Raw genomic sequence first — 21,456 nt, forward strand, 5'->3', positions numbered from 1 at the left:
AATTAAGCCAGAAAGAAGCTGCCATGGTTTTGAAGAGACAGGGTTATTAATCAGTCAAAGAGAACACCAGGATAGGGTAGATCTTTAATGAGCACAAGTGAAGACACGAAAAGGATGGCACCTTCCTCTGGGCTCCAGCTGACTCAGAGGAATGGGTGCCACCTACCAGGCTAGCTGGTGGATTGCCCCTTCAGGACCAACACAGCTTGGTTTGGGAGATCTACCAGAACTGCGGCCCAGGAGGGATGCTTAAAGCTGGGGCAGTTAACATATACACACTCTTCTGGTAAGTGGTCCTCTTATTATAGATCCAAATTTGCCTTTGTCGCCCATAAACCAATCGATGTCTTGCTGGTGCCTGCTGATCATCGACCTGAGAAATGGAACTGGCGCTGCAGAATTCCTGAGGTCTCAATGAGGCAAATCTTGAGTTATAGGGTGACCAGATGTCCCGATTTTATAGGAACAGTCCCGATTTTGGGGTCTTTTTCTTATATAGGCTCCTATAACCCCCCCACCCCCTGTCCCAATTTTTCATACTTGCTGTCTGGTCACCTAGTTATTCCAGCCTCCCTTGCCCCAGCCTAGGCTCTTTCATTTCAGTCCCTTCCATTTGGGAAATGTCCCACCCTTAAAAAAAATCCCCATGGCCCATAAGAATCCATCTAGTCTGGTAGCCTTTCCCCCATAGCTGCCAGTCCCAGGAAGAGACCCTGCCAAAGCAGCCATGGGATAACCTGCTCCCTAGAGAAAATCCCTTCTGGCTCTGTAAGAGAAGGCACCTGATGCCCTGAAGAATCTGGGTTTCTCTCCCTTCCAAAGCTCTCGTTTCTGTTTGAATAGTTCCTCTTCTACCTCTGGAAGTTCCTGTGCGGCTTAGAAACATCTGAGTCTTCACTGCACCCTGAGAGATCCCCTGGCCTTCCCCGTTGGCTTGGAAGGGGCCGTAAAAGTAACCACAAGAGTCACCATTTAAGCCCCAGCCCAGGGGGGTTTTGCTTTAAGCATAAGGAGTCAAATTTGTCTGGATTTTTACCCCTCCACATAGGCGCACAGCCCCATTGCACCCCAGCTGCCCCTCCCCCCAAAATGGGGAGCTGCAGAATTTAACCATCGCCCCCATGGAGCTGTTCGCAATAGAGGATTTAATCCAGACTAACCCAGGACAGTTCTTTGCCCCCTCTAGTGGTTAGCGCAGGTAAAGAGATTTTAGAGTCTGCTACTATTCTAGTGGGTTTGGTCTTTTTTGCTGAGGCACTAGAGGGTGATTCAGAGGTTGCAGGTTCAATCCCCACCTGTGACCCTTCCAGGCAGTGCCAATCCAAAAGGGATTTTTTATTGTGGCTGTTGGATGCAGATCCTGCGGTGCTTTCTAGCTCCCAGTTTTAGTACCATCAGCTGGGTTTTTGAGGGTCGCAATACGCTGCGTCTCCCTAAATCCTCGTCTGGACTCCAGTCTCAGAATGATCTGGTAACTACACGACGAGATCTAGGTTTGGAAAAACTTGGAGTTTGGGTTTATTTGAATCAGGAACTTTGGTTTGGAGACAAACAGTAAATCTGGCTCAGTCTGAGTGTATCTCCTTCAACTGCTTTTAAGGTGGGGGATGTCCATTGCCTTGTCAGCCCCCTGCCCCAGTTAAGAAGCAGCAGACTCAGGATATGGATTGTGGATACAGGATGAGTATTTGGGGTACAATCTGACCGGGAAGGTTCTCATGTTGTTTCCAGCTCAGCTCTGCAAAGCCAAGAGGTTAAATGAGGTTGGTCCCTGAGAGGGGGAAGCTTTGGTTGAATTTACCCTCTCTCCGATGCTGCGTGTTCCTGGAGGTGTCCCAAAGAACACGTTTTACTTCTCACCCAAGGGTGCCCCCGTTGCTCTTAAAACACAGAGCCCAGGGCTCATTGGGTCAGGGCAGCCCGAGCCCTGCTGTTCGTTTGCAGCTGAACAACTCCTGACCAGCTTGTGGTGAACCAAAAGCCACTGCCTGGAAAATGCAGCTGATGTGAGTGTAGATGAAACCGCGCCAGGAGAGCGTGTCGCTGTTTCCCGGCCTAGTGACTGGCCCACACGACTGGTTAAAGAGACTGCTGCAGGTAGGGGTAGGATGGAGGGTGGCGGGGGGTCACTGCGCTGTTCTCCCTGGCCAGCGCACACAGGTATCGATCAGCACTTGATTATTAGCCCCTCCTGCCCTGCTGCAAGATGGAGGCAGGGAAGATGTTGTCACTAAAAGGGGGTTGCTGAGTTGCTTCTCCCAGGGTGCTGTTTACAGACCACGCAAGGCTCAGGCCTTTGCTTACAGAATGAGCACAACTACTGTAAACTGGCCTGAATAGAGTTTCCCTGTTTCTAGAGTGCCAGCTAAGCAGGATTTTGAAGATAAGGGTGTTGTGTAGATGTTTGTTTAACACACACAGACACGCACCCTTTCTGCTCCTTTTGCCCACTGGGGGAAAAAAAAACAAAAAACCCCAAAAACTAAACCTTCTATTTCATTTGAGTGGAACCCCAGGAATGGCAAGACAAAGAATATAGCTTCCCCCTACACACACACATGCACACACACTAGTGTGGATGGCGCTAGCTGGGGGAAATCACTGGCTAGGTAGAAAGCTTCCCTTGGAGGCACAGAGAGGCCAAGAGACTGTTCAAAGTCACACTGGAAGTCAGTAGCAGAGCAGGGAATTAAACCTTGGCCCCTAACTGCAGGGCTAGTGCTCTAACCACTGGACAAGCCTTCCACTCTAAGCGCAGCCTCCCCATCACCTGATTAACGATGGGATGGGCAAAAATGAAAACAGAAAAAGAAAACCGAAATGCCGCATAAACCCCGAGTGCCGTGCAAAGCTGCGAGCCAGTTTGCTGGTGATCTAGGCAGGCTGAGACATCCGCCCTTTGCAGCCATGGGTAAAGCACCATCAGCCACTTCACTCATCAGCTGTTAGAGACGGTCACCGAGACAAGGGCCCCTGGGTCCTGCAGCGAGTGCCAGAATTGTTGTTGAGCCTGGACTCGCTGCACTGCTGATCGTCACCACGAGGGGACAACAGCGAACCAGCTCTGGGCTCGCACTATTGATAGTGTCTCATATTCCCCGCCCCCCCCCCAGCAGAGGGAGCCTGCCACCCCCGCCTGCCCCGTGTGGGACACGAGCACCAACGTGGCTGGATTCCCAGGGCTTGGGAAGGGCCCAGGGAGGGGGTTTCCCCAGGCTGCTCCAGCAAGGGCCTGCGGAGCAAGAGACCCACCCTGAGAAGGACCAGAGAAGCCTCCTCTGCCAGCCCTTCCTGCCGACCTCATCTGTGCACTCTGGGGGGGTTCACGCCAAGGGCTGGGATGCCCCCCCTTCCACCCACACCGGACACTGCTGCCCAGATCACCTGACTCGCTTGTAGCCTCAGACACGTCCCCCCCCGCACCATCAAACCAATTGTTACTTGCACAATGCCGCCAGCCCTGAACAAACAGGCTGCCAAGACCAGACCTGCCGCAAAGAGCTTCCAATTGACGCCAAAAACGCGAGATGGGGCCGTCCATGAAACACTTCCCAGCCCTCACTCTGTGCCCCACACTGACCCGGCCCCCTGTGTATTTATCCCATGAGCTGGGACGGGCCATCGTCCCCAGGCAACCAAAGGGGATCGGAGGCACAGAGAGGCCAAGCAACTATCCAAGGTCCCACCGGAAGTCAGCAGCAGAGCAGGGAATTGAACCTCAGCCCCCTACGTGTGGGGCTAGTGCTCTAACCACTGGACAAGCCTTCCACTCGTAAGGTCAGCCTCCCCATCACCTGCATGGGAGATGCTGACCATCCCTTTACCCCATTGGCCAAGCTGTCAGTTTACCCAGCAAGCACCTGGGAGCTTTCTCCCATGCTGCCCCGAGTGCATAGAAAGAATCCATGTAAATCTTCACAGGACACGTCCCTGTACTCCCAGCCCCTCCCTCAAACACTCCTAGGGCCCGGCCCAGGGCCTGCAAAGCACCCCATGGCACGGACACTAAGTACTGCTCGCCACGCTGACTGGAACCCTCCAGATGGCACCTTGGACTGTTTGTTGCACCCGCTTGCTGTCTCATCTCAGATCTGGGTTTCCAGCTCTCTGTGGTAGGGGCCGTCTGCTCAGCGCATGCTTGTATAACACCTGCCTCTACAGGGCCCCGATCCTTGGCTGAGCCCCTCCGCTCTGCAGTAACCCAGAGAAGCAAACTGAACAGCAGAATGAGAGCCCAGGGCTGGGCGCTCCAGCCAGGCCACTGCCAACCAGACATACCACCCCAGCTTTGAAGCTGTGGGAGCAGGAGATCAGCCCCTGGAACATGGTGATTTGGCAGCTCTTGGTGTCTTCAGATCCAGTCTGGCTGCCTCTCTGGAAGCTGCCTTAGCCCAACCCCACTTACGGATCTCTCTCCAGGGAGGGACGGGGTGTGAGCTAATGGCCTGTGTTGTGCAGGGGTCAGACCAGATTGAGCTAACGGCTCCTTCTAGCCTCACAACCCATGAATCGCTGCACAATAGTAGGAATGGAGAGGAGCGGGATCCCCACCTGCCTGGGCATCTCCTACTCATGTGTCAACCCACCCTTCTGGGGTGGGGCAGTGTGATATGGGGTGTCCCCATAGGGTGACCAGACAGCAAGCGTGAAAAATTGGGACAGGGGGTGGGGGGTAATAGGAGCCTATATAAAAAAAAGGCCCAAATATTGGGACTGTCCCTATAAAATCAGGACATCTAGTCACCCTCAGTCCCCATCCAGTGCAGGGTGAGTGCACCCCATCCTTTGAGCTCCCCTCCACCTCAGGCCTGCAAGGTCCAGTGGCCAGAGGCAACGGGGTGGCAGGCCACCATCTGGGGGTGGGTGGCAGCCAAGATAGGGGGTCCCAGACCGTGAGTTCACAGCTGAGTCAGCAGGGATCCAGCCACAACATGCCAACTACACTCAGGACTATGGCTGGTCCCTCCCTTGGGCTTCTTCTTACCATGACTCCTGCAGCCAGGACTCTTGGGTGTCTCCAGCCCATGCTGTTCTCAGCAGTCATGAATCCCCTGGGGCATCAGCAAGTATCTGGGCATCTGCCAGAGTCTCAGCACCTCTGGCTTCCACAGCTGGGGGCTGTAGTTGCTTTCAGACTGGAGCTTGCAAGACCCACCCTGCCACTCCAGCAATCAGCCCAAACTGAACTGGGCTGCTCCCTTTTATACTAGCACTGCACTTGGGCATGCCCAGTAGGGACATGGGGACGTGGCTTCCTCAGCCCTCAGTGGGGAGTTAACTCTGTGCTGTCCAGGGCAGGGTGAGTGCACCGCATCACAGTCAGGTGAAGTGACTGCAGCCATGTTGCTGGAACATGAATACAGATGGGCAGGCGGTGAGGGCTGATGGGTCCAGTCTGCTCAACACACTGACAAAGGACCCAGCCCCCTGAGGTGCACAGCCGCACCCTTCGCTCCCAAAGGTGCTAACGGAGACCTAGCATCTAGCAACTCAGGGCCTGCTCCAGCTCCAGTTAACTGCCAGGAGTGCAGGGTCAGGCCTGGGGTGAGGCTAAATCGGATCCGACCAGAGGTCCAAGTAATTCAAGATCATAGCACAGAGGACAGCACAGAGCAAACCTAATGGACAATTATGAAATAATCATCCCCTGTGGGAAGTTTCTTCCCCACCTCACCAGTTAGAAGCTGGTTTGTGCCCTGTAGCAGGAAGGTTCATCTACTTAATCAGTGTTCTCAACTCTCCTGCTAGGCTCTTTGTCTCACTGAGAACCAGGGGTGGGGAGTTCCAAAGGTTAAATGCCTGTTGGGTACCAGACTCTCGGTGGGTTTTGAATCTGCTGCCTTCCAGGTCCATGGGACACCTGCTTGGCCTGGTCTTATGGGAGAGGCTGAAGAGCAGCCCAGTTTCGAGGACTTTGCTTCTCCATCAGCCCGGAGGAGCTGAGGCAGCTGCAGAAGAGCACAATGGAGTCTCACCTGCTTGGCACTTCAGCAGGGAAATGACAGATCAGGCCCCGAGCCTGTGAAAGGATCCACCTCACATGACGTCTCAATGACACCCAGACAGGCCTTGCACCATATCCAGTCCTTGTGTCAGACTCTGAATGAGAAAATGTTCTAATCCTTCTGTTGGTCAGGCAGCAGCAGCTGGGCCTTTGGGTCCAGAGAAAATACCCCTGACAGCATCTAGCCTGCTACCAATTCCAGAACAAAGTGTCATAAATGAAGGAGGGGGGGAGAATAGCTCCCTTCGATAGACACCCAGCCAGCCAGTTAGCTGTAAAATCCCTCTTAGTAGCTGTTGTCTACTTGCTTTACCTGTAAAGGATTAAAAAGTTCCCCAGGTAAAACAAGCACCTGCTCAAAAAAGCCAATGGAAAGGCTAAAACTTTTCAAAATTGAAAACAAACCTTTCTCTTTGTCTGCGGTTGTTCTCTCCGGGCTGAAGGGAAGGGGCAGCAGGAATGCTGTGAATCAGATGTGAAAGTCATCGGATCAGATCTAGAACTACTTTTAACAACCCAAATATGTAAGTAAATCAGGAATGTTTAGAAAGATGCAACTAGGTTCATTTCTGTTTATTTTTTAAGGCTTGTGGACTCCTCTGTGCTCACCCCAGATGCTTTTGTTTGCTTGTAACCTTTAAGCTGAACTCCCAAGAAAGCTGTTTTGGGAGGTTAATTTTTGGGAATTGCTCTTTTAAAATTTAGCAAAAACCTAAGTTCCAGATGTATTTTCTTCCTTTTTGTTTTTAATAAAATTGACCTTTTTTAAGACTAGGACTGGATTTTTGGCATGTTGTTTGATTAGCTGGTGGCAACAGATAATTTCCTTTGTTTTCTTTCTCAGCTCTTCCCCGGGGTAGGGGGGAGCCGGCGGGTGGGAAAGGGCTTGAGGGTACCCACCGGGAGGAATTCCCAAGTGCTCCTTCCTGGGTCCAAGGGGGCTTTTTGCATTTGGGTGGTGGCAGCGTTTACCAAGCCAGTGTCAGAGAGAAGCTGTAACCTTGGGAGTTTAATACAAGCCTGGAGGGGCCAGTATTAATTCTGAGAATCCTTGCGGGCCCCTTAGTTCTGCACTCAGAGTGCCAGAGTGGGGATTCAGTGCCAGAGCGGTGGGATCATTTTGAACCAGAGGCACAGACCTCAGGATTTTAAAAGGACACATTTTTCCTTTTGGCTGCTTGAAAGTCAGGGAGGTTTTTTTTCTTTCTTTTCTTTTCTTTGCTGCCTGTGAGGGAACAGGCACACCAAAGGATTAGCCTACAAAGCCAGGGAGTCCAACAAGCAGTTTCTTTTTCTTCCGCTAGCTTCGTGGCAATGAAATAGTTCGGATAGAGTGGGGCAGCCTGTGCATGAGGTTGAGGTCGGGCACCGAAACTCTAGAGCAACCAGTCTTCCCAAAGCGGCAAGCCACGGAGAAGACAGACCCAGATCAAGCTCAGATATCAGCTCCATGACAGAAATGCAGGGACGGGATGGGGGAAGGGAGACTTCCCAGGAGGGAAGGGTCATAGAATCATAGAATCTCAGGGTTGGAAGAGACCTCAGGAGGTATCTAGTCCAACCCCCTGCTCCAAAGCAGGACCAATCCCCAACTAAATCATCCCAGCCAGGGCTTTGTCAAGCCTGACCTTAAAAACCTCTATGGAAGGAGATTCCACCACCTCCCTAGGTAACCCATTCCAGTGCTTCACCACCCTCCTAGTGAAACAGCGTTTCCTAATATCCAACCTAGACCTCCCCCATTGCAACTTGAGACCATTGCTCCTTGTTCTGTCATCTGCCACCACTGAGAACAGCCAAACTCCATCCTCTTTGGAACCCCCTTCAGGTAGACAGATCTGGCTTTAAGACTAAGCTTGATAAGTTTATGGAGGGGATGGTATGATGGGATAGCCTAATTTTGGCAATTAATTGGCAATTGATCTTTGATTATCAGCAGGTAAGTATGCCCAGTGGTCTGTGATGGGATGTTAGATGGGTTGGGATCTGAGTTACTACAGAGAATTCTTTCCTGGGTGCTGGCTGGTGAGTCTTGCCCACATGCTCAGGGTTTAACTGATCGCCATATTTGGGGTCGGGAAGGAATTTTCCTCCAGGGCAGATTGGCAGAGGCCCTGGAGGTTTTTCGCCTTCCCCTGCAGCGTGGGGCACGGGTCACTTGCTGGAGGATTCTCTGCAGCTTGAGGTCTTCAAATCACAATTTGAGGACTTCAGTAACTCAGACATAGGTTAGGGGTTTGTTATTGAAGCGGGTGGGTGAGATTCTGTGGCCTGCATTGTGCAGGAGGTCAGACCAGATGATCATAATGGTCCCTTCTGAACTTTGAGTCTGAGTTGAAGGCTGCTATCAAATCCCCCCTCACTCTTCTCTTCTGCAGACTAAACAAGCCCAGTTCCTTCAGCCTCTCCTCGTAAGTCATGTGCCCCAGCCCCCTGATCATTTTCATTTCCCTCCGCTGGACTCTCCAATTTGTCCACATCCCTTCTGTAGTGGGGAGCAAAACTGGACACAATACTCCAGGTGTGGCCTCACCAGTGTCGCATAGAGGGGAATAATCACTTCCCTCGATCTACTGACACAATGTTCTTACTAATGGAGCCCAATATGCTGTTGGTGTCCTTGGCAACAAGGACACACTGCTGACTCATATCCAGCTTCTCATCCACTGTAACACCTAGGTGCTTTTCTGCAGAACTGCTGCCTAGCCACTCGGTCCCTAGTCTGTAGCAGTGCATGGGATTCTTCCATCGTAAGTGCAGGACTCTGCACTTGTCCTTGTTGAACCTCATCCGATTTCTTTTGGTCCAATCCTCTAATTCATCTAGGTCACTCTGGACCCTATCCCCACCTCCAGCGTATACCTCTCCCCCAGCTTAGTGTCATCTGCGAACTTGCTGAGGGTGCAATCCATCCCCAGACAGCCCTTCAAGAGGACCCATATGGCATTAAATAGCCAGACCCAGAGCTCTTATTGTACTGAGGCACTTTATTCATTCGGAACACGGAATGTACCATAGCAAGCTGGGGCCAGACACACGCCCACTTACTCTGTGGCACGCGCTGGCTGCCTGCACATTCACAGCTGTAGCACATATAAGATCCATATCCTCCTGCTCCAAAGCCACAGGCCTTGGTCTTTTAAGGTCAGTAAGAATCCCTGTTAACAGTATAGGGCCTATGACCCACAGTTGGAGCAATTCCGAGTCCATCCAGGAGAGGGCAGCTGTGCACACAAGCACGAGCTAGTTCATTACAACACAGAGGTTGTTTTAGTGAGCTCGAGAGGTGAGCTTTGGGGCAGAATGAGGCCACCATCCTTCCGCTCTGCATACTCCTGCCAAGTCAGGAGAGTTCTGAGCACAGTGTATGAAAGACTGAGCTGGTCAGAGCATGAATGGTCCTTGCTTGACACATCAGTGTTGCTAAGGGCACTATCTTCCTGCCCAGAGACCCTTACTCCGCCCTGACACAGCAGCTGGCATGATGTAGTAACCTTATCCTGAAACAGCAATGAGGGGTCCAGAGGGAATATCCACAGATAATTCACGCCTGCAAATAACACTAGTGGCCACCAGGTGTCACTGTTGCTCTGCAGAAAGGCTGGCAAAGGAATACTTCTCTGGCAGTCAAAAAATAGAAAAAATTACCCTTAAAGGAGACGTGCAGCCAGTTCAGTGCCTAGCTAGCACTCACAGGCTGCAGTCTCCAGACCCAGCTGGGAAGCAGTTTCCCAAGTCCAAAAGCAGCGTGAAACATAAAATCCCTTTAATTGTATTCCTTTAAGAAAACACTGGGGCTTGAAGCTGCACCCTCCCTGGTGGGCAGCGGGATGCTCTGGTAGCTGCCAGCATTCATTGGGCCTCGGCTCCTGGAGTCCTTCACCTGCAGGCTGGCGCCCCTGGTAATGAGGTCGGCGTAGCCTTCCTTGTGGGAGAAGGCGTAGCTGGAGCGCCGCTGCAAGGAGCCCCTGCGGAAGTGCGACTTCAGCTCCACGGTGCTCTCTGCCACCCGTACGTCCCTGGAGCTAATCTTCTGCAGGGGAGCCAAGGAGAGAAAGGTCACCACCCCCAAAGGGAGAGAACTCGGGCTGAGAAAGGCAGGTTGGCCCTGGGGTGAAGGCACCAGTCTGAGAGATCTGGGGTCTGCCCCAGCCTCCCTGTCTGACCTGGGACAAGTTTCTTCAGCTCTCGGGTTCCAGTCTGTCACATGGGCAGAGCAGGTTCCCTGCTGCGCAGGTTGGTTCACTCCCAGCCAGCCAGCAAGCAGAGCTGGGAGAAGCAGCCTCCCGCTAGCGCTGCTCAGCCTGTGGGGGGCACCCATTCAGCTGGCTTTGCTGCTAGGCCATGAGACCTGCCCCCAGCCGGGAGGGGAAAGCAGGGGGTGATGGCAATGTATATTTCTGCTTCTCCATTCACAATGGGGGTAAACGGGTGATGCTTGGACATTCCCACCGCAATGCAATGAGAAAAGGCCAGGAGATTTCAACTCCAAAGAATACACAGGATCTTGTTGCCAAGGATGGGATGGCATCACACAACAATACAGAAAACCAAAGGGCCCTTTCATAGAACGAGATCAGACTCCAGCCCAGCATCAAGGCTTCAATCATGGCCAGTACCTGATACTTCAGGGGAGCCTGTATCAATGTATCATGCCATATGTGCCAGTGGTGGGTTGGCTCATTTCTTCCTGACCACTAAGGTGATCATCTGGTGCCCTGAAGCATGAGAGTGGATTGTCCTTATCCCAGCACGTACGGCAACGGCCAATCCCTTTAATAAATCCAGCCACACCCAGGCTAGAGCCTGGAAAACAGGTCAGCATGGCAACAGACCCTTCGAGAATAGCCCAGGGCCTGGACTGCGAGGGAAGGGCCGTCAGAGATGCTGGTCTCCCACCTCATTGCCCAGAGCTACACTTACATCCTGAATGGTGCCGGTGCCTGTGATAATGCGGAGCAGGCGGATGGTGAGGGAGGGGATGGTGTTCACCACCACGCACAGTAGGACGATGGCCAGGACGTACGGGTCGGTCAGGGCGTTCTGGGAGGCATCTGTCAATAGGACGCAGGCCAGGGTGAGTCGCACAGGACATGGGAAAGACCCTAATGGCTCTACCTATACCCAGGGCCCAGTCGGTGGAGATAGAAGGTCCGAGACCTCACCCTGAGGCAACTACAGCGTCCAGTGCATCTTCCCAGCTCACACAGCTTCAGTACGCCACTCTCCCAGCACAGCCCATGGGCCCATGAGGTGGCAGGGAGATGCAGGAATGGATCAGTCATGGATTTAGGGCTCTGCTTAAGGCCAATGGGATCATGACTCAGATCCCCAAGGCTGTACGGGGCAGGGGGTCGGTGTCTCCAAACACTCCACTCCGCGTGGCCCCGACTTCCTGCTTCGGACACTGCTGAGCCGGGGGATGAGAGAGGAGGGCTCAGGATAAATGGGTCGGGAGTGGGGAGAAGGAGAGACCCCAGATGCGAGTCCCTCCACCATAGGGTCCCTGGGGGGCGCCTTACCCAGAAAGCGGAAGATGGTAGGGGCTTCTCTGAAGGCTGGGAAATTTTGGGTGAAGAAGGAGAAGAGGCAGAAGAAGATCAGGCTGCCTGCGATGGTCAGGAAGGTCAGAATGGTCCAGAACTTAATGTCCATGATGATCTGTCCAGGAAGAAGCAGAACCGGCAGCCCGTTAACCCTTTAGACTCTGCAGCCAGCTCTGGGATTGAGTCCAGGAACCGGCAGCCTCTGCTCCCCAGAGCTGCTCGCAGAGCCTTCAACCCAGGAGAGTTCTCCCAGGCCTTTGACACAGCAGGTGAGACTGGCCCCAGCGCTCGGCTCTGCCTAATTCTGGGGCCGTTAACTCTCCTGCTGATTGCCAGGGAAGCAGTTAGGCCAGTGGTCCCCAACCATTTCGTCTGGCAGGCACCAGAAGAAGGACCGTGGTGGCAGTTGAGCATCCACCGAAATGCTGCCAAAATTCGGCGGCATTTTGGTGGCGACGCCTCTGGATGACGCCGTTTGTCGGCAGCAAGTGGTGTCATCCAGAGGTGTTGCCACTGAATTTCGGTGGCATTTCAGCGGATGCTCGACCACCGGCCAGGATGCGGGCACCGCGTTGGGGACCAAGAGTTAGGCCATGGCTGAGCCTTGAGGAAAGTCATTGTTGCCAAATGGGCCAGTCCGGTTGGTGGTATTAGAGATGGGACGTAAAGGTCAATGTGAGGGGGCACCCAAATCCAGTTAGTGCTTTTCCCGTGCCAATTAGATGCACTCTGCAAAAGGGTGAGGGCAGGTCTTCCTCGGAGCTGGAGCTGTGACCTGCTGCTCAGGCAGACATGCCTGCACTAGCCTGGCTTGACCTAGTGCACTAAAAATGCAAGAGGGGAAAGGTGCCCCGAGGACACGCCTAGATCTCAGAGGGGTTCGTCCTGGGACGGTTACCCCTTCCTGCCACCCGGGCAGCCTCAGCACCACACTGCACTAGCTCAATCAGAGCTCCTGGAGTTGGGAATTACTCCTCCAGTGCCAGTGGAGATGTTCCCCAAGAACACAGTGCTTGCCAGAGGGGCTTGTCTGTATAGGGCCCCTGACACAGTTGATGCTAGCCGAGTGCAGCCAGGGCTAGCAACGGCTGGGAAGTGTTTGTGTCACCCACTGGCAGGGGTGGAACCAACAGGGGAGATCGCCAGCACTTCCCCTAATGTAACATGGGCTCATCTCCTAGTCTGGGAGGCTCAAAGGAGTTGAAAGGGCAGAGCAGTTTCCCACCAGGGAACGCAGTTTCACCGAAATCAAAATATCCCACGGGGTCGCGGTCATTTCAATGCCATTTCCGATGGGAAAAGCCTAACAGGATTGTTTCAACTTTCTCGTTTCATTTCAATAACGCCGAAACGTCTCCCTTTGCCTCGGTCACAATGGTTCAACCCTCACTTCAGTTTTATCTTTCAAGTACAGGCAAATCTCAGCACTAGTGTTACATTTAACATTAGAGGTGTCTGTGGACTCAGATGCACTGAGGGTAGAAACGAGAAGGTTTCCAGCCGTCAGAGGGAGGTTCTGGAACAGCCTTTGAATAGGAGCAGGGGAGGGCAAATAACCGGAGCTGGTGATGTTTGTGAATGGGGTTATTTGCTGGGCTTCCTGCAATGGCACAGCCTGGAATCAATCCACAGACGGCTGACTAGCGTTGAAACAAACAAGACCCAGTGATGTGGGAATAATACGTCTGTACCTTCTCGACCCCAAGCGCTGGACTGTTCCTGGAACGAAATGTTTCGCTGGCCCTGACTAGAAATGTTCTCCAGGTTCCATTCGTGGGAAAATGTTGGGGTTTCGCTCCGACCCAGAAGGAACCGTTTGCCCAGAATTGCGGGTTCCCAACAGCCCTGCAAAGCAGTTTCCTCACCCGGCACCTCACAGCCGCAAAACGGCCTCTTCTTCATCGCCAACCCTGGCCCCTTCCCCAACTCGTGCCAGCCCCCCGTGACGGCTCACACCAAGCCGAGCCAACCTCCCTTCAGATTGCAGCGCCTCCACCCACGTGGCCATTGGCTGCGTCCAGGGAACCCTTCCAGCCAAGGATGCTTAGAACAGACCAGGCCAGCTTCAGCCCTTGACTCCGGTGGAACGACACCCGTTTGGTCCCCGCGTGTCAAGGCCTGGAAACTTGGGGGGCTTTTTAGGCCCACAACCTCAAAAGTAGCCCATATGGTGCCGCTCACGGTCCTATATCTGCTGAGATGCTGCTCCTAATGAGGCTCAGTTTATCTGATTCTGCCCTGCTACCTGTCCTCGAGGGTGCCCCCCCAGCTCCTTGCTCTGAGATGGGGCGGGGGGGGAGCGAGGCTCACCTCAGCAACGACAGACAGGAAGGCCGAGGTGGCCACTGTTACGGCAAAGGATTGGTAATCGCCGACGACCCTGCTGCCGACCCTGTCTTCGAAGGCCCACAGGGTAATGTAGAAGCTCCCCAAGGAGGTGACAGTGCCGTGGAGGAGGGTCACGCAGAAGACCCGGTAGTTGAAGAGCTCGTCTCTCTGGCCCACTTTGTAGAGCTCGGGGAGTTGCAGGCTCTTCTCCGCGCTCACGTCCTGCCGAGCAGCCAGAAGAAAGGGAGATGGGGGTCTCTGACACGCAGATGCCACCCACGTTAATGAGGCCACCCACCCAGCCATGTTACATACACCCATGATGAGCCTGGGGTGAGGAGGAGCCCACCCACATGAGGTTGGTGGAGGCGTGGAGATATTAGGGATGGGCCGGTGGGGGAGCCATCCATCCACCCACCTGTGCTGGGTGGGGGGGCATGAGATTTTGACGTGCTACAGCGCCAGGGACACGTGCAATCTCTGTGTGCGGCCTTCACATGCAGCTAGGAACTCAAAATGCTGAGGCCTAGATCCCAGACCACAGCAGATGGAGGAGAAGCCGGCTGAGGGGCACAGGGGAGATGGAGCGCAGCCCCCGCTCACAAACGGGGTGGCATGAGCCCTTGCTACCATTTCCTAGTGGGGAGCGGTTCAGAGGCATGGAAGTACCAGGCACAGTCTGATCAAGGACACTTAAGAGGGACATGGCCAGGCCTGAAGGTAGACTGGGTCCTGCCTCAGCACGGGGGGACCGGACTCGATGACCTCTCGAGGTCCCTTCCACCCTGATACTTCTGGGGTTCTAATTCCCATGGAGAATCTTGGAGGAAAGAAAGATGGAGAGATCAAGCCAGAGATGCTGCAAGGGGCCGACCTCTCCTTGGAGGGTCCATAACCGGATTGATTGCATCCTCCTCAAAAGTGACCCACATAGGGGAAGATCTGGGTTTGTGCCCTGCTTTGCTTCTCTAAGATTGCCAGTCAGGAGACTTGAAAGTTGCTTTTCAAAACAAGGCAGGGAGTTTCTGCCTGGCTTTTTACTTTAGTAAATTTCTGCTTTCGCTGGAGGTCTCATAGGAAGACCCAGAAATGGGGATGGGAAGTTTTCTTGGCCCTTAACTGAAGGAGCAGGAGGTGCTGAATCTTTACCATAGAGCATTTTCCTCCCAACAGCTTGTTAGGTGTTTGAAGTTAAAGACAGTATCAACCAAAAGCAAAGTGTGTTAACCCACCCAGGTGCAATTTTCAGACTCCCACTGACATCCATGAGTGGATTTAGGATGGCACTGAGGGCTTTTGTAAATCCCACCTTCTGACCACAATTCCCTTCCCTAATCCACTGGGGTTAGTTTCCTTGACTCTTCTCCTGTCGTGCCCTGCTAGCTTCCCATGCAGCTGCAGAGCGTCTCAGGGAAAACAGGGGAGGCAACACCTGACATCAGAATATAGGGCTGGAATAATCTTTTGTGGGCCCCGGTGCCTGGTCTGAGGCCCCATCCTCCCTCCCCGCTTGCGCTCTGCCTGGAGGCCCCCTCCCTGCTCGGCCTCTTCCCCTGAGACCTCGCCTGTCGCTCACAAAAGGGGGACGGGGCGGAGAGGACCAAATGTGGGGAGGGGCAGAGAAGAGCAAGAGGTGCGCAAGGCCTCGGGGGGGAAGAGGCCAAGCAGGGATGGCGCCTTGGGGCAGAGCATGGGTGGGGCATCGGGGGAAAGAGGCCAGTCAGGGGCGGGGCCTTGGAGCGGCTTGCGGGTGGAGCAGGGGGGTGGGGCCACAGTCTGGGCACCGGGGCCCCTGATGCGTGTAAACCTGGTACTGTCAGAACGTAAAAACAAGCAGGAAAAAAATTAGTGACAAAAAAATTAACAAAAAAAATGTCAGTCTTTGTTTGTAAGCCAGCAAAGGGCACTAAGCCAGTATCAGCCATACCCTTTGCAGGTCACCTTTAGCATGGACTACTCCATCCGGGTTGGAAAGCAGTGTATACGTTTAAAACTAGAGTAACATTGCAAGGGGTGTTTGCTATTTAAACCAGAGACAGTGAGGGTCACCTCTGCACCTTTCTGTGAGATACGCACTGCGGAACTACCGCCGATTCCCAGGAACAGAGGGATTACGGGAGCTCGATGATTCCCCTGGCATCCCTGGGATATCCTACGATGCTAATCCCAGAGTGCACTGTTGCTGGGAGCTGAGCTGGGTTCTCTGGGATATACATGCAAAGGCCGTTCAGGGTGGGTTGGCAGGGCAGAGTGCTAGCACGCAGAATGTGCAAGACTGTCGGCGTATTTAATGTGATTGAACACAGTCAAGTGTGGGCAGGCTTAGGGCCAGATCCCCACCCGATGTAAACCCGCAGAGTCCACTGAAGTCAGCCCCAGGGACTCTGATTTCCCGTGGCTGAGCAGCCAGCTCACAATCTGGCAAACACACATATTCAATCCAAAGAATAGGTGGACTGACCCCAGGCCTCCCACCCCACAGCCCAGCTGCAGGGCTGTCCCTGGCAGCATGCAGCAAAGTGGGAAACGCTACCTGTTCCATCAGTCCCATGCAGAGCACAGGGAAGGCGGTGTAGAACACGTTGTAGAGTGCAAGGAACCAGCCCTCGTACAAAGGCTAAAGGGGGAGAGACGGGAGAAAGCAATCAGAACCAACCCAGGCGAGCAGCAGAGCACAGATGCTTTGAGCAGACAACAAGAGGGACATAAGCAAAGTCTCATGGGGCCTGCAGCCAGAGAGATCTAAAAAAGTCCAATCACTGCAGTCAGTATGAAGTCCCAGCGGACTCTGGATCAAACCCAAACTGCCTGCAAATCTGTCGCAGAATGGAGGTTCTGCACTGGCCTCCAACACGTTAAAAAAATGGAGGATTAACTATAAAATTGATGAGACAGTAGGGACAGAGGCCCCAGGTTTGTATGATCTGAGATTGGTTTGCATTTACTTTATCCTGCTCCTAAAAGTTTAATTTTCAATTTGCCGCAGCATGTTGGATTCAAAGGCAGAAGTGGTTGGTAGAAGTTGTCACTGGGGGAGGCAGTGGGTTTCGCCTCTGGGAAGGCGTGAGATGTGATTTGGCTTTGTGGGATTAGCACTTTAGCTGGATCAGGGTTAAGAATGTTGGTACGTAAATGGTCATCACTAGGTTTCAGAGATAACACATACACTTCTCAGAGCTATTGTTTTAGACTCCCTGCAGGCCTCACTGCATCAGTGGGCCCCTACTTCATGTTTGGGAGGTTTTCTTCATGACCATAAGAGCTAGAAATTTAGCTCAAGGTATTCAAAGGGACTAGTGGTTTTGAGAGCCCAACATGAGACCCCTCAAAGGAGCCTGATTTCCAGAGAGCAGGTGCTCAGCACTTGCCCCTCTGCAGCATTCCAACCTCGGCATCCAAAGATTAAGAGTCACTTTTGCAAACTTCGGCCTGATTGTTTTCCAGTGGAAGCTGAGATTCCTAGTGGACAATTCTGTAGCAGATGCTGGATGCTGCATCAAACTCCAGGGCCACGCAGGGCTGTGGGCACAATCTGGCCTGGATTTCTGGGCCCACCTGGAATGGATTCCGGGGAGCTTTCACCCCGTGGGGATTTTTTACTGCTGAGCTGTTGCCCCAGGTACCAGAAAGGGGCACATTACCAGGACAAAGGATACATGTCCACCCCCAGAAGGTGCTACTGGAGCCAGCCTCAGCCATGGCATGACATGCTACCCTTCCTGGGGGTGGCAAAGGGTAGGAGGGGGAGAGAGGGTGCATGATGCGACCGCACCCTCCAAGCACAGCCATGGCTGCAGCCTGACCTGGGCCGTGAAGCCGCTGTAGAAAGCGAACCAGATCTGCACCATCATGCCGGCGAAGGTCTTGTAGAAGAAGTAGCGGAGAAATTTGCAGATGCGCAGGTAGGACCAGCGGCCATGCACAAGCAGCAGCCGCTGCAGGTAGTGGAACTGGGCCAGGGCGTAGTCGCTGCACTGGACAGCCTGCATCCCCTCCTGCCCGCTAATTCCAACCCCAATGTCAGCCGCTAGAGAGAAAGAGAGAGAGAAGCAGGGCTGAAGGGCCACAGGGTAAACACTATAAACGTGTCCCCGGGCGGGGGAAATCAGCCCCGGTCCCGTGGGGTTGGTAGACTGCTCTGACTGACCTGCGTCTGCCCTGAGACCTAGCCCCTGTCGGTGAGCTCTGGACCGATCAGCCACAAAAGGGGAATCCCAGGGCCACCATAGATTCATCCTGTGGCTGTAACATACTGGCAAAGTGGCTGGGCCACTAGAGGAGAACAGCCTACTACTGCTACCAGCTGACAGAGTCACTCCTCTCACTCGAGTGACAGTGGCCTGTGCTGGGGTGCAGAAGGCTACAGGGTGAAGCTCAGTTGATGATGCGTGGAAGAGGTTGCTATACAGGGAGCTGAAGAGGGGAGGAGCCTGCATGGAGGAGGTGTCCGTGCTGAGCTCGCAGGGCTCCATAAGCTCACACAATCCCCGACCCGCCAGCTTGAGGCCTCACTCTTGATCATGTTCACGTCGTTGGCTCCGTCCCCGATGGCCAGCGTGATGGCGCTCCGGTGTCTCTTCACCAGCTGCACTACCAGGGCTTTCTGCTTGGGGGTGACCCTGCAGCAGATCACGGCCTGGCAGCTGGTGGCCAGATCTACAAAGGCCTTCTCCACCAAGCTGTCTGCCTCCGGCTGCGTCTGAGCCTTGCAGCAGGCCAGCCGCGCCCAGAAACCTTCCTTCCTCTTCACCTTCTCCCCAGTGCCCAGGACTTTCTCCTGAGGACAGAGCAGAGACACACGAGATGGCATCAGACCAGCGGCTCCCCAGGGGCGAGGGGTGCTAGCCCTGTGCCCGAGCCACACCCCACTTGGCTGGTGGGGAAGGGGGAGGATGATTATGAGGTTCAGGCTAAGGACCGAGAGTTAGGACTCCTGGGTTCTATTCTCAGTTGAGACACCGAGTCTTTCCGCAACCTCCGGAGAGTCACTTCCCTGCCTTGGTTTCCCCCTCTAAAACAGGGTAAGAATTGCCCACCGTAAAGCAGAAGGGCTAGATTTTCCAAAGTGGCCCCGCGATTTAGCAGCATGAGGCCCATCGACATACACTGGGATCTGTGCTCCTAAACCTCTTGGGCACTTTGCAAATTCTTCCCCTCATTCACCAACCCTTTTGAGACCCTCGGACTGGCTGCACGATAGGATGCTCAAAGTGTCCAATCCAGAAGCCACCGCCAGCATCTCCTTTAAATGTCCCTTCAAGACCCCCTCTCCCCTGCTGCCGAGGAGAAATCTGCCAGGGGCGGGTGGTTGGAGAGGCTTCTGGACACTTACTTTGTTTATCTAGTTTTTTAAATTGCTCGTGTCTATAAACATGAGTTAGATTGGCCTCTCCCTTCCCCAGCCCACCCCTCCACTCTTCTTAAAGCGTGAACTGCTCAGGGCAGGGCCAGGACCCACGTCTTCTTGTGTGTTCTGAGCATCACCAGCACAATGCTGAGCCTGATTGGAACCGCTTGGTGCTACTGTCATATAAATGTTCAGTAACTATAACTACATTCAGCTTCCTTCCATTCCCCCTGCGGTGCCCACTGGGGCCAGACCCATCTTCACTTCCAGCCCTGAACGCTTGGCTGGCATTGCGGTGCGTTGCTAAACAGCTGCCGTGCTGCGCCCAGAGGGGACTGCCTTCCAGTGGCAGGCGGGGTGATCCTGGGATCATTTGGGAAGGGGAGGCTTTGTAGAAATGACGCAATAACCGTGCGTTCGCCATGGGCCCCACCCCAGAATCCACACCGGGCACTTGGGGTTGGGTTCCTGGGTTCTATCTCCCCCCGGCCTCGCTTAGGCGGTTTTTACCCCGCTTTGCTCTCTGCTGGACTCCGGTGAGATAACTACGGTCCGGCGGTGAAGGGGAGGGTGCGGTGGAGCAGCACCTACCAGGATGTCCCCGGTGACGACTAAGGCCATCTTCCCCTGGTGCAAGACCCCCGAGTGCTGCTGGAAATGGCAGAGGCGTTCCCCGCTGCTGGCCAGGCTGTTGTTGCTCACCCAACAGGCTTCCAGCATCTCACTGGGCAAGAAAGGGGCAGGGAGGGGATGGAACATGGGGCAAAGCCAAGGCGAGCCAGGGGCCACCCTAGGGAGATTGGGCAGCTCTTGGCATAGGCTGCAGAACCCTCTATGCCTACACCGGGGCTGGCGGTGAAACCCACGCCTGCTGTGACTGTACCAGGGTAGCCAGGTGGCCCGAGCTGCAGGAGAGAGCAGCCACCCCAGGTATTACCCAAGGACAGGATCGTACTTGGCTGGCGAGCCCCTCCCATCACTGCAGCAATGCCGCTAGGCTTCGCACATGAGCGCCGGCGAAGCCAGCCGGGGTCCATCTCCCCAAGCTGGGAATTCACCTTCCCGCTCCAGGGTGGACATCAGCGTCTGAAGTGCTCCCCTGTGGGAAGGCAGGCAATGGGTATAATGCCCATAGCTCCAGAATCAGCCCCCTGGCTGGCACGCAGCCCTGCCCCGAACAGGCCGTGCAGACTGAACTCCTAGCCCCAGGGAAGGGGCGGTTGGGTGTTATGTGGGCTCATGGGGTAGGAGCCTTGTGGCTGCTTTTCTTGCTCCTATTCTGCAGGGGAATAGTGGGCTTTAGTTTCCAGGGGGGCTACGGGTCAGGAGCCAGAGGCACTGGCAGAGCTGTTGAGTGGTGGGGAGCCAAGTGCTGGGAGAGCAGGGGCTGCAGCTCGGGAGTGAGGGGCATCACAAAGCTGAGAGTAGGGGGGACCCCAGGGCTGGACTAGCAGGGGGCTGCAGGTCGGGAGTGAGAGGCATCGCAGAGCTGGGAGTGCAGGGGACCCCAGGGCTGGGCTAGCAGGGCCCTGTGGGGTTTTGGCAGAGCTCTGGAGTTGGCAGGGAGCCCAGTGCTGGGCTAGCAGGGGACTTCGGGTCAGGACTGAGGGGCACTGGCAGAGCTGGACAGGTGCTGGGAGGGGCTCATGGCTGCAATAACAAGATAAAGGCTGCAGATGCACTAGCATGGCTCTGAGTGTGGCTCATACCCCCCAGTGAGCACTTCATCTCCAGCCTACTGCTCTATCAGACAGGTGTTGGGAGGAGACGGGAACCCACTCACCAGATCTCCTTCTCCTCCAGGATCTGCATGTCGTCTGTGAGCAGCCGGCAAGCGAAGCCGATGTTCACCGCTGTTTCTGCAACGCACAAGTCACCAAACTGCTGCTACAACGGGGGTCCTCCGGAAGCAGAGGACTATCCCAGCACTGCCCCCACTCATTCCTAGCACTAGCTATGCAGCTCCCAGCATGGCTGGGCAGCTCCCACTTGCATAGGCAGCAGGAGACAGGTTCTAGCCCTGCTCTTGCTGGGTGACCTTGGGCAGGTTGCGCCCTCTGCCTCAGTTTCCCCCTCTGTAAAATGAGAGAGACCCATGGAAAGTGTTACATGTTATTGTCCCAGAAAGAGCCCTGCAACGCAGAAGAAATTCAGGGAAGTGGGGGCCCTTGCAGGGGAGGATCCTGCTCCAGGTAAGAACGGACAGTTCTAGTCCGGCTCTGAGGTTCCAC

At 54.4% G+C, this 21,456-nt stretch overlaps 1 protein-coding gene across 1 annotated transcript in view; it reads right to left on the reverse strand.

Moving 5' to 3' along the window:
* Positions 1–9,770: 9,770 nt before the first annotated feature.
* The window catches only part of ATP8B3 (ATPase phospholipid transporting 8B3), a 43,046-nt gene continuing 31,360 nt past the window's right edge, over positions 9,771–21,456 (reverse strand). The window contains exons 20-28 of the mRNA XM_050934504.1: positions 21,009–21,084; positions 19,817–19,949; positions 18,391–18,655; positions 17,682–17,905; positions 16,412–16,495; positions 13,861–14,100; positions 11,527–11,665; positions 10,928–11,058; positions 9,771–10,037 (exon numbers count right to left, since the gene is read on the reverse strand). Coding sequence (XP_050790461.1) covers positions 9,771–10,037; positions 10,928–11,058; positions 11,527–11,665; positions 13,861–14,100; positions 16,412–16,495; positions 17,682–17,905; positions 18,391–18,655; positions 19,817–19,949; positions 21,009–21,084 — 1,559 coding nt within the window. The remainder of the gene's footprint in view (positions 10,038–10,927; positions 11,059–11,526; positions 11,666–13,860; positions 14,101–16,411; positions 16,496–17,681; positions 17,906–18,390; positions 18,656–19,816; positions 19,950–21,008; positions 21,085–21,456) is intronic.

The sequence above is a fragment of the Gopherus flavomarginatus genome, chromosome 24 (assembly GCF_025201925.1).
Source record: "Gopherus flavomarginatus isolate rGopFla2 chromosome 24, rGopFla2.mat.asm, whole genome shotgun sequence".
In the NCBI taxonomy this organism is placed as follows: Eukaryota; Metazoa; Chordata; order Testudines; family Testudinidae; genus Gopherus; species Gopherus flavomarginatus.